The following is an 18,170-nucleotide window of genomic DNA, read 5'->3' as shown; positions in this document are numbered from 1 at the left end:
GCCCAGTAGGCAGTTACACTTATGGGTGGAGATCCCAGGAGAGAAGTCTGGGCATATAAATGGTAAATGACCCAACAAATAATTAACATGTTTCATGGCATGCTTAAATCTTTTTATATCTCTTTCATCTGCTTTCTGTCTCTCAGCAGCTGTAGGAATGAATCCTGTTACTGCAATTAACAGATGGGTTCTCTTCTGATGCTGACCAACACTTAAAAAAGTATAAATGTTTTGCTTATTGCCTTGAACTTCACCTTCAGTGTGTAAACACAGAATCCCACCAAAGCAAACTCTGAGACTGCCAATATATTTTTTTAATGAGTCTATGAAAGTTTAGTTCTGAATGCTGTCCAAACACCCTCATTATACAAATAGAAAACAGTGGCCAGTGTGGTTTTGAATTTCACAGGGTTACATAGCCGGACAGTTGCAGAATTGGCCCTAGAATTCAGGACCGTGTACTGACTGGGCAGTCTATTTCCACTACTTTTTACTGCTTCCCCCTCCTATTGAATAGCTGCTGGCTTCAAAGTCCAATTACTAATTATGTATTTCTCAGTAGACATGGAACAGTGCCTACTCTGTTTGGTGTCAGAAGCCCGAGGGCTGGAAATGTTTTTTTTATAGAACATTTATTCCAATGATAAGAGATTTCCAAAGGAAGTTTTTGGTTTCTTATGAAAGCACTTTGAAACTTCTCATGGTTCATGGACCTCTTTGGCTCTCTAATATGTGAATAGCTCTATGGCTGTGCATATGGTAATACAATTTTACATACAGTTGCAGGAACTCCATAGATTCCAAGTTAAAGAACTCCTGTTATGCCACTGGGCTATTCTCAATGACCTGTGAACCAGTTTTTCTAGAAAGAAGTTCAGTAGTTCCCTGATTCTCTCAAATAAGTACCAGTATATTTAAGAGATTGAACAGTGGTTCAATTAACTTCCCAGATGCCTTACAGACAGTTCCTGTCTGCTCATCTGCCAGTCACTATTGACCAATATAATGTCTGTCTCTATGACACACTTTCTGGAAGTTTTAAAAGGTAGTCGAGTGGTGCTGAATTAGAGTGTTAGAAATCTGGTGATGTCTCAGTAGAAATTTTATATCCTCTTAACACTCTTAAAATTGATAACCCAGTTAGATGTTGCTTAAGCCCTGACAAAGGAAAGGACTGTCCTTTACTGACCGAAGTCAGGGCAAAGAGAAGCCTCTTTTATTGGTGCCGACCTATTTTTGATGTATCTAATTTAAAATAAAAGGAGAGAAGAGAAGATACAAACCACCAGCCTCACTTATAACCCTTCCCAAGGCAACCCCCCCACAAAACAAAACAAAACAAAACAAAACAAAACAAAACAAAACAAAACACGTATATAGAGAACATATGCAGGCATTATAATGTGGTGTCCGGAGGAGGGGGACAGCCTTAATCTCGGGTCCCCCTTTGGTCATGTTGAGCTGGGGTAGAACACCCCCCACCCCACCCCTCACAGGTTCTTCCCCTCCTTTCCCTCCACTTATCTGACTTTTGCATCCCCTTCATTTCTTTAGTACCTAGAAGTTCTCTGGGGCTATAGCCCTTCCTGCTCAGGATGAATTTCTAGCCGGCCAAGATACCCCCTTTTCTTTATTCACAAGTTTCTTTAAAATCCTGTTGCTTTCGTGGAACTTCTGTTGACAAATTGGCACCTTTTTGTTTCAAACTCTTTTCTTAGCACTATCTAAAATGCTGCTGTGTGCCCTTCCTAGAGTGCAAACGTCATGAAGGCAGGGATCTTACCAGTCTCATTCACCACTGTATTCCAGTTACCCAGGACAGGGCCCAGTGCCTGGTTTTGGAGGTATAAAATATTTGAATGAATGAATATGTTCCCCCATAAACTCCCCAAGGACACTGACAATGTATGGCAGCAGAGGCTGGTTTTTATTAAAGGATAGTCTAGTGGTTAGCCTGTCAGGTAGAGCCCAGTCACCTGGCCTCCTAAGAGCCCTGCCTCATGGTTTCCCTCCACTTTAGAACTTTCTGTGGTTACCCAGAAGCCACACTGAACTTCCGTGCTGTAAATAATTTAGCCAGTTGAAGAAAGTTGCCTTTCTGTCAGGGACTTAAGCAGAGTGACTGAGAGGTTTGGCTGTGGAACCAGACTGCCTGGTTCAAATCTTCCTGCTGTGTGACTCTGGCAGTTTACCGATCCCTTTATGTGCCTTGGTTTATTCACCTGTGAAATGAGGCTACCAGTAGCACCTGTTGAGTAGGATTATTTTGAGGATTAAACAAGTTGTTATAGGTAATGTGTTAAGAACCACTCTCGGACATGTGTGCTCAATAAATGTAGGCAGGATAATGATGATAATGGAGGTGGTGGTATTTGGCCGATAATGTCGAAGTTGAGTATTTTTATACTTTGTTTTTAATTTGATCACTTCATCTTTATATTAAACATTTCTTTTATCATGGCTTTCTTAAAATGTAAGGATCAAGTAATCTCTTAGAAATACTTATTTAAAATACTCACATTAAGTGATTTCTAAAAGATAACTTGTTGGGGCACCTGTGTGACTCAGGGGGTTAAATGTCTGACTCTCGATTTCAGCTCAGGTCACGATCTCACAGTTCGTGGGATCAAGCCCCATGTTGGGCTTTGTGCTGACAGTGCAGAGACTGCTTGGGATTTTCTCTCTCTCTCCTTCTCTCTCCCCCTCCCCCCACTAATGCTCTCACTCTCTTTCTCTCTCAAAATAAATAAACATTAAAAAAAGATAACATTAAGAAACATCAATGAGGGGCGCCTGGGTGGCTCAGTCGGTTAAGCGTCCGACTTCGGCTCAGGTCATGATCTCATGGTCCGTGTGTTCGTCGGGGCTCTGTACTGACAGCTCAGAGCCTGGAGCCTGTTTCAGATTCTGTGTCTCCCTCTCTCTGACCCTCCCCTGTTCATGCTCTGTCTCTCCCTGTCTCAAAAATAAATAAAACTTAAAAAAAAATAAAAAAAAAAGAAACAGTTTGATTCTGTGTATTAGTTGCATTACTATGTATTATTATATTTTCATGAGGATACTGAGCAGGTTTTTCTTCCCCGGTCTGTATAACATACGCTTCATCTACTTGAAGCCTCTCTATAATACTGTCCTTCATATGTTAATCTTTCTCACATATTTTCTGGAGGAAAAGATTAATAACATACTATGTTATTATAAAATCAAACTGAACTACCCAGCTCGGAAGACATTTTCTTGCAAGGTTGCTTGCCTGAATTTAAAAGATTATTTCACAAAGAACTTAGTTATGTTCCTATGTCCCTTTTTTTATATGGTAAATCCATAAATGACAGATTCAAAGTTTCTGTCAGGAAGAATTATTTTTAGGTTAGCCTTAAGAACAGAGAGGGAGGAGAGGAGTGAGAGAACACGAAACACCCCCTTCAATTATAATCCACACCCTTAACTGATGACCTTTATAGTAATCTGGGCATAGAGGGAAAGTACAAATAAAAATGAAACATAATTGGTCTATGACCTAAGTCTGTCATTTTTTGTTGTTATTACTAAAATATTAATAATAAAAAACTATTCATAGTTTCCCAATGGTCTAAAAATTTTCAGTTTTTTTTTTCTTGGTCTTCTACTCTTCTGTTTTTCTCCCACCACTTAGGGGAAAAAGAACGAACTTTGGAAAGATTCTTAAAGGAAGAGAGTGCATAAAAACAGTAGAGGAAATGTCTGAGAATGCACTCATTTGTTTTTAATGGGACATGGGGATGATAGGTGTGTCCATGAATCAGGACCTTCAGTTCTGTATAAATGAGCTATCCACTGGAGATTTAGGGCCTCCCAAGGTCCAGGAAACTACAGGCTTGGGGAGTTGATGCTTTTGTTGGTAGTATCATTTAATTTTAATTCTCAACATGCCAATCTGTTTCTTCTGAAGAGCTTCAGTACAGGGTTAGTGGGATGAGTAGTAAAGGCTCTCTTAGGTCCACATGGATAAGACCAGAAAATGACAAAAATAGAAGAAAGAGACAAAAAATACTTATGGGCCACCTGGGTGGCTCAGTTGGTTGAGCGTGTGACTTTGACTCAGGTCGTGATCTCGGGTTCGAGCTTCTCATCGGGCTCTATGCTGACTCAGAGCCTGGAGCCTGCTTCAGCTTCTGTGTCTCCTTCTCTCTCCCTGCCCCTCCCCCACTCTCTCTCTCTCTCTCTCTCAAAAATAAATATTTTTTGAAAAAAGAATACTTACAAAAACAACAACAACAACAACGAGGTACTTGGCTTAGGAGGAGGGCAAAGTTGAATCAAAGACCTAGAACAAGTGCTATAAAACTAAATCATTTAACTAAAGTAAGAAAAGGAAAAAAGAAAATTGGCTGGTCTATATAGTATATTTTGATTTTTTTTTAACAGTCTGTCATTGTGCTTATAATTTGTTATGCTTATTTTTAGTTGGAAAGATGGTTGTAGGATATGACTTTGCTGCATGGTGTGCTAGCAGTGGTCTCTGGTATTTAATATATGTACAGCCTGACATGTGTGTGTGGGAGTGTGTGTGTGTGTGTGTGTGTGTATAGGGGGTGGGGGTGATTGTCAGGAGCCTTTCAAAAAGATAATCTTGTGCTTTCCAGATTTTCACCTGATGGAAGGCTGATTGTATCATGTAGTGAAGATAAAACTATTAAAATTTGGGATACCACAAATAAGCAGTGTGTTAATAACTTCTCAGATTCTGTAGGGTAAGTCCATTCTCTTTGGGCATTTATGTGGTTATATGGGTTAGTTTGCTAAAGAGGCATTTAATTATTAAGTTCAAATAAGGAAATAAAGGTGAAGAAATCAAAATATTACACTATCTTATTCTTTCCTTCTAGGTTTGCAAATTTTGTGGGTTTTAACCCTACTGGTACATGCATAGCTTCAGCAGGTTCTGATCATACCGTGAAAATCTGGGATATAAGAGTAAACAAATTGCTCCAGCATTATCAAGGTAACAGTATCCATGACAACAGAGTCCAGGTGCTGCCTGGCCTACTCCAGGAAACTCTTCAACCCACAGCCTATGCTTCTCAGTGGGGTGTGGCTCTCTCAGACAGGGTCACGGGCTGCCTTTGATTTGACTAGAGGACAATTAGTTGCATCAACAGCATGGTCTGAGAAGCTGGCGTGGATGTCAGAGTGGAGAGAGAGGTGGAGGGACCTTAAAAATGATGCCGGGGCGGTTAAAGAAGAAGTTACTGAAAGCTGTTCACACGTTGGTTGTCTGCATTACGTGAGAGGTCGGGGGTAGAATTGGACTCTGAATTCTGAGTCAGAAGGAGTTCTAGGGGCACAAATAGGTGTTATAATTGGTAGAAAACAACATCCTGCCGTGGCTGTGCATTGAAGCTAGAAGAGAAATGAATTGATTTCTTGGATTTCTATTAAATCCACATTTTCCTTTTAAAATAAGTATAATACTTACCATGTGGCAGATACTGTGTTAAATCCTTACAACAGCCCTCAGGAGTATTATTATTATTGTCCCCATTTTAAAGATAAGGAAATTAAGGGTTAAGGAGGGTAAGTAACGTGCTAAAATAATTGATGGAACTAGCTTGGGGCCTTCTGTTTACAAAGTACTCAGAAGAACAGCCTTCTGATGGCTGTGTCGTACTGCCTCCTGTTGGAAGGATGGTGTCCAGAAATGAATTCTCGGACAAGCTGGCAAGACCATGGGCTCTTACAAATGTACTTCCATACTCTTCATTCCTGAGCCTCAAGCCACTAATTGGCTATGAAATTTGATTTAAGGCTAGGTTGTATATCTTACGTGAGCTGGTGGTGATCAATTGTTGGCTACGTTATATGGGTAATGTATCTGAAGAGTTTAGAGTTACATGGTTAACGAGATCATCTTTCCATGTCACACTTTCACTTTTAAAGCTATTCTGTCTCATTAGCTGGAAGTTTAAGCTGTATGATGGCAAACTACTTACTTGTTTTAGTGAGCTACATGGAATTTTGGTGTTGTGGAGACATTGTCTCTGATTGATTGTTGTTTCCAGCCTAATATTGCTAATAGGGCAAGAGAACATCTTTAGAACTGACAGTTGTTCTCTGAACGTTTTGCTTTTGTTTTCTATAAATCAGTTCACAGCGGTGGAGTTAATTGTGTGTCATTCCATCCTTCGGGTAACTATCTCATCACTGCGTCTTCAGATGGCACACTTAAGATTCTGGATCTCTTAGAAGGAAGACTTATATACACACTTCAAGGACATACGGTATTTGACACTAAGATTTGTGCTTTTTAAATTATGTATATTTTAAAGTGTTGATCCATTTTATATGTCTTTATTATCTTTCCAAGTGTGGCACACATTGTTGGTATCACAAAAAATGTTTGCTTTCAGGACTTGGTTTTTATCCACTGGAAGCAACTCTTAGAAATATTATTTATTGTAATTCTTGTCAAAATCAGTGTGTCTTTCAATGGCTGTGAAATTAATCCCCCACTGCTGTCTTCCTCAGTATGTAGCATAGGTTTGACTGGTCAAATGGCGGTGGATAAGCCTTTTCCTTACTCTGGTCTTTCCCCTCGTGTGGAGGCTGTTCCACAGCTCTGACACTGAGCCTCTCATACCCTCTCCCTCCTCGTCACTAATCTCACTGGTGAGTTTAGAAGGAGAAATTCCATGAGTAGAGCCCAGTGCCTTCTACTCTTGGGAGTCTGTCTTCAGTGTTTTTCTCTGCTATTTCTTGTGGGCAGGCCTGCCCTTGTCCGGTCTTGCCTATGACTGGGTACTCAAATCTGACTCATACTGAGATTCAGTTCTGGAAAGCCCATTTACCCACAGATAAAGAGCCACATTTTCTCTTTAAAGCCCTTACCAGTAAGGAAGATGATATTCCTGTGTCTTATTTTTCAACTGATTTAGAATCCTGTGGGGAAGAGGCTTGCTATTTATTGAGCCTGTTCAGTGATACACGCGCGTGTGCGCACACACACACTCACCAGCATATAATGCACTAAATAAAAACTCTACTTAAGTGTATAAAGTATTCCTCCTTTCTGGGTAAATATACAAACTTCTCTAAGTTTTTTTAGAATGCATCCTGCATTCTCTCTTTTTTTTTTTAAAGATGTCCTAGGTACTTCCTTTTAACCAATTATAAGCTGTTTATCTCCAGAAATAGAATAGGCTTTGTGGTCTAGAGGAGAAGGACTTCTTTCTGCCTTCATGTATCCTGCCTGGCTTCCTGCTTTGCTTTATCATTTGTCCTGCAGCTGTGTTAGAGCAAATCCGAAATAGACACTAACCAGCTCAGATATATGTGTATCCATGGATTTAGATTGAAGAAACAACCAATAGAAGTGGTCAAGGATCAAAATATCCATGGAAGAAGTACAGAATAATAGAAAAAAAGATAAGCAAAATATTTTAGGAGGAAAACACTACACATGATGGAATTTTTCAGTCTAAAGATATTTATGAGGCTATAATAACCTAAGTCTGTGTGATGATCTACTTGAAAAATGCAAGATGGTTTCCCCAAATTTTTCTTATATAGAAAAAGCATTAGTATCCTCTGTTTGTTTTTAATGTCCTTGGACATCTTGTGACTTGTCCAACTCCAGAGTCCTGGCTTAATTTCAGGTTCTCACTACCTCTCACCTAGGTAATTGTAGTAATTTCTTAACTGGCTCCAACCATTCATTCTCAGTCCAATTCATCATTCTCACAATCGTGACCTCAGTGTTCAACAGTCACAGCTCTCCTCCTGTCTGTGTCCTGCTGGCAAAACTTTCAGTGACTCACTATCGCCCATGTGAAGAGAGAACTCAGTGAAGCCTGTTGTGGTCAGGAAGGGGCTTTGTTTGTCTTCCCTACAGACTTGTCATTCGGTTTCTGCCAGTGATTTGTTATTCTGAGTAAAGAGTCCAAAGCCAGAAAGTCTTTTTTTTTTTTTTTTTAATTTTTATTTATTTATTTTTTAAAAGAGAGAGAGACACAGACAGACAGGCAGGGATTCTCCCAAGCAGGCCCTGTGCTGTTTGCACAGAGCCCGATGTGGGGCTGAAACTCACGAACCATGAGATCAGGACCTGAGCTGAAATCAAGAGTTGGAGACTTAACCACAGAGACATTCTGGTTAACTTACACATGTACAAGCTTTTATTTAAAGGGAAAAACGTGTATTGCATATTTTTATTAGTATTGCTTTGTAAATCAAGTATCATTTATATGTGTTCAAATATAATTGGGTTGGTGCTTTGAAATCTTTACTCTGCCTACATTAGTTGCCAACAACTGGATATGTTCTATCAGACTTATTGCATAAATAGTCTATATAGAATAGGATGAAAAATGAATAGTCTTCCTGGACATAAGAAAACAATACCAAGTGCTTAAAAAAAAAAAAAAAATCTCCCTTTATTTTTTTAGGGACCTGTCTTTACTGTTTCATTTTCAAAAGGTGGAGACCTGTTTAGCTCCGGAGGTGCAGATGCACAGGTTTGTAAATCTTTCAGCTCCTTCTCTGATTTGGTTAGGGAAAAGGAATCCAAGACCTCAGCTAAGGTTTTTACAATCAGCTCTTTTGTATATGTTAAGAGGATTATCAATGAGTTTATATTTTAACTTAATGCCAGGAAGTCTGCTGTCTCCCGGCTGAAATAGTGCCAGTTCTGGTACTTTCTGGAACTCAAACAGCAGCTCATCTGGACACTTAACTATATATGTAACTCACTGAATTCCCAATACTGGTGTGGCACTTCCACTTGAACTCTGCCTCATCTTTTATCTCTACATCTTGTTCTTCAAATGTTCAGCTCCTCAGAGGATGGTAAATACAAATTGTTAATGTAGCAAATTTGCATTTTTGCCTATGTATGACCCAAAGTCATACATAGGCAGATTTATTGAATAAGGTGGACTATCAAGCCAAAAGCATGATTTTGAACTTTGAAAAAATAAAAGGGAATTTAAAGTAGTAAGTTGTTTCTTAGTATGAATTTTAAATTGGGCATGAGGGCAATTCCAAGTGCTAAATCTTTCCCTTCCACACTTGACAAATAATATTGAAAAAAAATAGCATTGTTGAAATATACATCTAGCTCTCCTATTATAAGGGACAATTATGTATATTGGTTTTTGTAAAAATAAAAATCAGTTCTGGTGCTTTTACATGCAAGTGGATAACTGCCAACATACTAATTTTTTAAAGGTCTTATTATGGAGGACTAATTTTGATGGCTTGAATTGTAAAGACATTATTAAAAGAAATCTCAAAAGATTACATTTTGATTCATCACCACATCTTGTTGATATATACCCAAGAACACCACATCCCCATGAAGGAAAAATTGAGACTGTTGAAGTGAGTACTTTGCCCATATTTGTTCTACTGTTTGTAAGTGTACATTTTGGGGCTATGGATCAACTAGACTTCATTCTGTAAAACGTTAGGCCTTAAAACATCACTTTGAGAAACAATTATGTTGACTGATACAATAACACTATAAATGGTGATGGCGTGTAATACTGCTGAAGCCTCTCGTATTTGCTTCTTGAAAGCCTAGAAATAAAGCTTAAAAATTGTGTCAATAATAGTAGGAAATGAGAAATCAAACGTAAGGCCGGTGACCCTGAAGCCTGACTTAACTTTGTATTCCTGTGTGTTTAGGAAGAGTATGTAACGGCTGTCGTAAGAACAGGGCTGAAGGGCAAGAATGTTTATAACAGTCATTGAAATAGGTATCGTGAAGCCTTTTAATGGCAAAAAGAAAAAAATCTCGTGGACAGTAAGAAGAGATGTAGGCATTAAACCTGATAGTTGAGACCATTTTACTATTTGCCTGCATATATTTTGAAATATTTAATTATCTATGTAGCTGTAGGTTTTGCTTCACAAGTTCCCTCAGGTCCTATAGATTTAAATGTTCTACTCTTTTCAAAGACAAAATTCATCTTTTCTGGATACTTGGCTGGTATTAGTGTGTTTCTTTCCATTTTGCATGATTATTCGTAAGCCCCTTTCTCTTCCAAGAACTGATATCAGAAATCATTATTACCTATTTATCTGAATTGGTTTTTCATCATTGACAGAGCCTTGCTTTGCTTTTCGAGTAGCTGTTTTGAGTTCTTAACATGTACTCCTGAGTGACAGTTCAGTCACCAGCACTGTTTACATGGTGGTCCCGTACTCCCTTCCACGGAAGGTCCCTGCATTTCCACCCCAGTCAGCTCTTTGATTCTTGGGTTTTGGTACCCTCAGTCTTTAAAAGTTAACTTTTTTGGATTCTTTTCTAGATTTTGTTTAACCACATGTGGGGATTTCTGTCGTCATTTTTTCTTGCTGGTGTTTATTTTCAGTTTTTTTGCTATAATTTTTGTCCTTTCTACCTTCTGGCCATCTTTCCAGTTCTTCTAAACAAAGTATGTAGTACCTCTTTGTGCCATTATTATATCATCATTATTACTCTATCATCATTTTTTTACTTGTTTGAAAGAAGTAATGTAATATAATTTGTGGTTCGTCACATTTTGTTTTCAGCGTCTGCCGTGATAGATGTAGTTGTCGATTCCCTGTGATCGCATATATTCACCTAAAATGTTTGGGAGACATATTTTAGGTTAAGTTCTCTTTTCTTGTTTTACCCCCAGCTGGTTTTGTTGACTCATGGTGTGTTTTATTCTGGCATGTCTGGGGCTTGGCCGGGCTTGGTCCTCTGTGCTGCCGCTGCCCTGTCATCCACTCAGCCACCTTCCCAGGGTGGCGCGGGTAGAGCTGCCGGCTGAGGAATGGGGACCCGGGCTCCCCATTCAGCGATCTCTCCGTGACACCACGCCACCCCCACCTTAGAGAGCCAAGCCATTTTCCCTGTGGTTTCCCGCCAGCCCCGGCCCACTTAAGAGTTCTGGACTTTCTCTAAAATGTCAACAAGTTGTCTGAGAAGCGCTGCTCTGACGCAGCAGCCAGAAAGCAGTAGCGGTGGCGGGGTTCCTTTGTTTGGCGAGGTCAGGGTGACCCGGGCCATGCAGAGCCACCCTCAACCATGCTTTTCACATGCACACTTGAAAAATCTATTCAAAACCATCTTTTCATCCTGGAATTAGAGTTCATTTATACTAAACAGAAAAGTGAGCACTGTGACTGAATTGTTTGTGTCCTAAAGAATGTCAGCCTCCATGTACCCAGTTTCAATTACCTGTAAGCACTCACGTTGCATAAATTAAGTACGTGGTATGAATGTTTATCTGCAAAACATCTTCATTTCATGTGACGTGGAATGCCACAGAAGTGATAGGACGCTGCCTGTGAACAACCAACTGTTTGCTTTTTGTTTTTTTCCCTTAAAAAGCTCTTATGATAAAGCAAAGGTGTAAAGTGTTGTGGACAGAGGACATCTTTAATATTACAAACAAATGTTAAATATCAAATTTTTTTGAAGGCTCCAAGTTAATGTCTGGGGATCCCTCATAGAACCAAAAGACTGTTAGTTTAAAAATATCACCTTGAATGGAAGAGTTTGAATCGTAATAGACGTTGTATTGTGTCTATTCATGATTAGTAAGTTTTACTTTGAACTACTAAATTTGGGGGTTCATTTCTTTTCAAAGGTTTAGGCAGGTTACATACGCTACTTTGGAAATATTTGAAAATTAGAAAACTTTTCTCTTTTTTTGAGGTAAAGATTCATGATTAACAGGATAAAGAGATGTGGAAAAAATGGCTCCTAAGTGATCTAATTAATTTTCCTAACTTGCTCTTTCTACAGTAACCGTGAGGATTCCATTTCTGAGTCTGAAGCATCATAGTATTCCCATGATTTATGTTTTTTATGTGTCTTCTGTGAGGTTCATTTGAATGGCATAACCTCAGTCTCCTGGGTGAAATCGTGCAGCCTTTTGCAAAAGCCCCTATTTGCCAGCTCTGTGTGCCTCACTTGTTAGAAGGTGGGGCGTCCTGCAGTCTTAGACCTTGGGGACCAGCTGACTAAATATGGAAACTGCTAATCCTTCCATGGATAGAGAGGGTGATCACAGATTACTTTTAGAATAAATGAGAGAAGGCCGCATGAAAGAAGGCATGAAACACGCAATCCTAGCTTTAGCTATGTGAAACAGACCCCTCCTGTGTCCTTTCCAGTAACCTAACTGCACATCCTTTGTAGCACTCCTGGCCTAGGCACACCATCTTCTTTTTTTTAATACATATTTTTAAATTTTATTTTTAAGTAATTTCTAAACCCACTGTAGGGCTTGAACCTACAACCTGAAGTCAAGAGTTGCATGCTATATGGACTGAGCCAGACAGGCACCCCCTACGTACTCCCATCTTAAATAAAAACATGAGGACAGCTTTTTTTCTCATTTTGGTGGGAAAGAAGCCAAATTTGAAAACTAGGTAACTTAATTCTGACCACTCTGTGCTATGGCACGTCATTAATTCGTGCTGGCTTTATCTTCTTCAAACTGGTATGAGCCGAATCACACAGTTCTGCCCCCAGGCAGTGTATGTGCAGTACCCTAGACTTTTGCATATGTTAATGGGAAGACAATAAATCTATCCTAAGGGCAACAGGCATCAAAATAGTTATGCTAGGAGAATTACAGAATATTACTGGAGGGGAGTATGGTTAGTTAGCTAAAAAAAAATTATCAATAAAATAATTGTTCTGATGGCTTTTAATTTTATAATGGCCATTTGAGATGAATTTGATCTATAAATTGCACAGGAAATTCTGTGTGATATTTAACAGGTAGGAAAAATTCCTTTAACTTAACCAAACATCTATATAATAGTATTTTGTGATAGTCTTCCCATGATTCGTTGTTGAAAATTGATCAATTAAAAACATTTTTTTAATGTTTATGTAGAGAAAGAGAGAAAGAGAGAGAGAGAGTGTGTGTGTGTGTGTGTGTGTGTGTGTGTGCGCACGCGTGCACTTGTGCAAGTCGGGGAGGGGCAGAGAGAGAGACACAGCATCTGAAGCAGGTTCCAGGCTCTGAGCTGTCTAAACAGAGCCTGATGCGGGGCTCGAACTCATGAACTGTGAGATCATGACCTGAGCCAAAAGTCAGCCACTTAACCAACTGAACCATTCAGGCACACCTGAGAATGGATCAATTTAAGTCTTCAAGTCTGAGACTGGGTTTTTATTTTAATCTTCTCTGAAGGTTGAAAACATAATTTCAGGTAAAAAATGACCACTTCTCTGCAAATTGTATATTTTATTTCTAGCCATGGCATATACTTATATTGTTTTGGGCCTCCATAAATGTTCTTCAGAGATTACATAATAATAATATTAGTAGTAATAATAATAATATTGAATACATACAAAGCTATTCTAATTGGCTTCTAAAAATTGTCATTAAATCTTCCTTAAAACGCTACAAAGTGCTATTTTTATTCCTTGAGAAATCGAGGCACATGTAAGTTAAAGCTTAAAGTCAGGAAGTGGCCATACTAGCATTTCAACCCAGGTGCACTGGTTCTGTTTTGTGCTTTTAACCATTTTGATGGAATGCTTCAAAATAATCAAAATTAAATTTTATTCTGTTAATAGAGAATGAGTATCTATGTGCTGGACATTGTACTAGCTTTAGAGGGTGCAACAAAGAACAAGACAGGAGTGCGTATTCCTTGCCCTTCAGAATTTGTTAGTAGCAGTCCTAGTGCTCCTCACAGAGCCCCAGAGTGGGTGGTGCGTGGGAGGGTTTCTTTATGCACGAACCCCTCCGTGACGTGTCCTTGTTCAGTGATGGAACACTCAGCCCTCAAAAGGCAGCCCACTCCATTTCAAGGTGAGCAGTTATTACAGGGTCCTTTCCTTTAATAAGGATGGAGAGCTAGAACGTACTGTTAATATTCCTGGAGATTAGCTAGCACAGAACCAGCCCCTCCACATATTCTCTTTTTGAGAAGACTGTAAGGCTTTACTTAAAGAACGTCCTGCTCCATTTTAATGTATGTGCCAGCAACTTGTTAGCTCCAGCAGGAGTTCTCCAACTTGTAGAAAGCAGCTCAAGGATTTCCCCACGAGAGAGGCTATTTCCATGGGGTTTAGATTTTTTTAACAGTTCCAATTTCAGATGGTAAAACCAGATTGTATTTTTCATATGTAATTGATTTCATGTGTACGCTAGGTGGCAGTAGATAAAAGAGAATAAAATGTCTGCAGGCAGTCTCTCCGGTGGCTGGCTAGGCTGACTGGAAGGAAGGTGACTGATCCTCAGGTTTCTTATCTCGGCCCCCAGTGTGGACTCAGAGCTGATAGGAGGGGGCTGTGTTTTCTGCTGTCTGGAGCAGCCAGAAAGAAACCAAGGTGCTGGCAGGCTGGGCCGATAGGCCCTCGTCTGCATCCTTGGCTGTGCTAACCCTTCTCTGTGGTGTGGGCATTCTGGGGCCTGCACCTCTGATGCAGGTGGCTGGGTAATTATAAAAGCCTCTTAATGTTTCCCAAACTACAGCTTTACCCATCAAACGTGATAAGTGCTTTTAAAATCATTCAGCTCCTCTTCCGCTGGTCTCAGCCCTGATCACCCCAGTCCCGGGCTGTCGCAGTGGTGTCCTCACTGTTACCCTACATGCCTCTGTCCGATCTGTCTTGCTAAAGCATGTCGTGGGCCCCATCTTTTCTGTGCCTTCCCCAATTCCCTCACCTGTCACAATTTGCCCCTTGCAATCTCTCCTGTTACTACCCTGTGCAAAGGTATCACATCAGCATTCTGCCTCTGTGCTCAGGAATGCTCTTGACCTCCTCTGTGTCTCTCGGCTTTTGTTTTCTAAACCTTTCTTTCAAAGATCCATCTTAAGCCCTTCCTGTGTTTTCTCCATGGGGAAGATTTTCTCACGAAGTCAACAGTTTCTTCTTTGAGGTTCTTATATACCCACTGCTGGGACCATTCATTTGATACAAAGTTCTGCTATCTGTGTTTCCCTTGGCTAACCAATTTGTATTCACGATCTTTAATAAATAATTGATGATGATGTGGTTTTATTTATTTTTTTCTTTCATCTTCTAGAATTCTGAAGTGACCTTCCTCAGAAATAATAGCCAATCTAGTTAGCCAATCTTGCTTTTCTTTTTTATTTACTATATATATTTGAATCTATAATTCGATGTTATTTACTTTTAGATGGTTTTAAACTTTATACAAATGAAGTCATACTGAGTCTATTTCTCTATAAGCGCTTTTACACTTAACGTTAAAATCCTGAGAATCCTACATACGGATTCTGAATTCATTCATTCATTCATTCATTCATTTATTCATTCATTCATATGTTGTTACATATTGTATTTTATTTATCTTCACGGCTGGGTAGGATCCCAATGAATTTAGCACAGTAGTAATTCGCACGATTTATGTGTCTTTTCCACTGTGGATGAATATTTGGGGGCCTTTGGTTGTGTGGTTTTTTTTCCACCATTGTAAACAGTGCTGCCATAAACAAGGTTGGCATCACTGAGCTTTCTCATTTTTGGAACCTAATAGATGTTCGGTGGTATTTCGCTTTAATCTGTGTTAATTACTAATGTTTCTGAAAATCTCTCAATATGCTGGTCAACTGTTAGGTTTTCTCTTCCATAATTTTTTCTTGGGATCACTGTCTTTCACATTAATTTGTAGATGTGCAAGAAAAACCTACTTTTTCAGTTTCAGACATCATAATCTATCCTCCTTTTCCATGTTCTAATGGTTAACTTTGTGGTGTCCATTGTTAAAAAGAAATTTTTGGGTTTGATGTAATCAGATGTATGAGGTTTTTAAAAATTGGTTGTTTTATATATATATATATATATATATATATATATATATATATATTTATTTATTTTTTAGAGAGAGAGAATGAGAGAGAATCTTAAGTAGGTTCCACACTCAGCATGGAGCCCGACGTGGGGCTCAATCCCACGACCCTGGGATCATGACCTGAGCCTAGACCAAGAGTCAGACACTCAACTGACTGAACCACCCAGGCTCCCCTAGTTAGGTCTTTTAAAATATATTTTACATTAGTTTTATTATTTTTCCCACACCAACCTTTGTGTGTTTATTCTGATGTATTTACATTTTTATGGTATCGTAAATGATATCTTTTTATTCTTTTTAAAAGTTGTTTAATGTCCAATGTGGGGCTTGAACTCACCACCCTGAGATCAAGAGTCACCTGATCTACTGACTGAGCAGCCAGGCACCCCATAAATTTACATTTTCTGACTGTGTGTTGAAGTACAGACGTGCACTTGATTGTGTGAATCAATTTTGGATCTTCCTAATGAGTCAGCAGTAGATTCTCTTGGAATTTTTCCATAGATAATTATATATGAATAACAATTTTATTTCTTTTGTTCCAATTCTTATATCTTAACACCTTTTATTTCCTTTTCTTGTTTTAATGAACTGGCTAGGACTTTTTTCTGCATCTTCTGAGGTGGGTCATTTTATTTTATTTTATTAAAAAAAATCCTTTTATAGGTAAATTATGTTGATTTTCCAATGTAAAATCAACTTTTTATTCCTGGGATTAATTCACCTGGTCATAGTGATCTTTTCTTATACATTGATAGACTTAATAGGCTGATATTGTACTTAAAATTTTTTGTATTCATGTTAGTGAATTTAGCAATGTATTTTAATTTTTAGAATATATTAGGAATACCCTCTAGGTTATTGCAAATAGCATTCCGTTTTTTATGGTAGAAAAAACTAATGTTAACTTTTCTTGTATATATACACAGATTAATCCAAAGCTTGAGGTAATCGATTTGCAGACTTCTTCTCCCCCTGTTATGGACATCCTTTCTTTTGATTCTACTACAGTAAGTTTTCTTTGACATTTAAGTGGCATATAATTATTTGGAGAATCCATTTTCCTTAAAAAGTGTGTGGGAGAGGGGATAAAAAATGGGCTAAATAGCCTAACATTTTAGCATTAAAAAAAACCTTGTACAAAAAGTCCTATTTACAATATGTCTAAATCGCCACAAGAGGGAGCAGCACCAATTATCAGAAAAGGCTTTACTTTGATAACCTTGAGCTCAGTCTAATCCCTACTCATTGTCTCATTTCCTATTAGGGTGCTATCCAGGTGATATTTCACTGTGTTGTCACAGAACAGATTTTCTTCTCTGTTAATTGCCTTTCAGAGATGCTAAACTCACTTCCTAGTTTTCTCCATAGAAGCTATAAGTAAAGCAGCCATTTCCCTTTGTCCCTATTAGTGGATAATCCCTATGGTGGATTATCCAGAGATTAAGTATTTTTGGTATTTGCAATTTTGTTTATAAAAACTACATACATATAATTTATTTGCGCAGTGTAAAGTCAAAGATTCAGACTTCAGTTGGAGTCTGTTAGCCTTTGCAAGGCTAATCATCGTTGCCATCAACTCCTGCTAGTCAATGCACAACTAGTCCTAAGAATGAATGGGAGGCATTGCATGCATGGTCTTTGGTGACACTACTCGGATGGTGTCAGTATAGTTAAATATTCTGGAGAGATTATTAATGTGTGGCCAAGAAAGGAAATAAACCAAAACACTTGACATTATGACATTGTACACTTTCCAGCATATGTCAAGAATAGTATTTTTTGTAGAGGAATCCTGCAGAAGGACTAGTCCATCCTGAATCTGTCCTGTACCAGAAAGAACTGTACTTATTAAAGTATTAAAGGGTTCTTTCAGTGTTAATCCCAGGGAGAGAATACTCATAGATCACTCATGAGAAGTTCCACCCACAAGAAATCAGCCTGGGGGCTTGGGAGGAGGGCAAGTAACCAAGGGGATGATTGTCAGAGGGAAGGAAGTCCAGTAATCAGTGGTGACACCTAGAACCTCAAGCAGGCCTGTGGTCTTGTCTCTTACAGTATTCATGTTTATAAAATATCCCTCCTAGCATTTCTGCATTAGTAGCTTACTTATGACATTAAAAATTAACTAGACATCCAATTCTTGCCATATTGATTGGTGACTTGTAATAGTGCTCAATACATTCATGTTTGTTCAATGAATTACTCAAAAGGAATGCTGTTGAAACTTATAAATTCTAATGGGTTGGGGTTTTGCTTCTGTAGTAAAAGGAGCAAAAAAGTTAGGTGGTGTCTGAGATTTGAGGCCTTCTTATGAGGTTATCAGTCTATAAAGTTGGGCATGCCTGACCTAGAAAATATCACAGATCA

At 38.8% G+C, this 18,170-nt stretch overlaps 1 protein-coding gene across 8 annotated transcripts in view; it reads left to right on the top strand.

Moving 5' to 3' along the window:
• Window positions 1–18,170, top strand: part of POC1B (POC1 centriolar protein B) — a 95,409-nt gene that overhangs the window by 39,315 nt on the left and 37,924 nt on the right. For 5 of the 8 annotated variants that reach the window (XR_007456750.1, XR_007456749.1, XM_049626062.1 and 2 more), the window contains 6 exons: window positions 4,626–4,733; window positions 4,869–4,984; window positions 6,127–6,260; window positions 8,424–8,492; window positions 9,205–9,357; window positions 16,730–16,810. Coding sequence is in view for 4 of the 8 variants with exons in the window: in XM_049626062.1 (XP_049482019.1) it covers window positions 4,626–4,733; window positions 4,869–4,984; window positions 6,127–6,260; window positions 8,424–8,492; window positions 9,205–9,357; window positions 16,730–16,810 (661 nt within the window). In the remaining 4 variants the exon portion in view is untranslated. Of the gene's footprint in view, window positions 1–4,625; window positions 4,734–4,868; window positions 4,985–6,126; window positions 6,261–8,423; window positions 8,493–9,204; window positions 9,358–16,399; window positions 16,423–16,729; window positions 16,811–18,170 lie in introns of all 8 variants that reach the window. The other 3 variants (XR_007456751.1, XR_007456752.1, XM_049626065.1) reach the window with 2 other exon arrangements.

This window comes from Panthera uncia, chromosome B4 (assembly GCF_023721935.1).
Source record: "Panthera uncia isolate 11264 chromosome B4, Puncia_PCG_1.0, whole genome shotgun sequence".
Classification (NCBI taxonomy): domain Eukaryota; kingdom Metazoa; phylum Chordata; class Mammalia; order Carnivora; family Felidae; genus Panthera; species Panthera uncia.
Note: the sequence above shows the minus strand (reverse complement) of the source record. Positions and strands in the feature narration are given on the sequence as shown.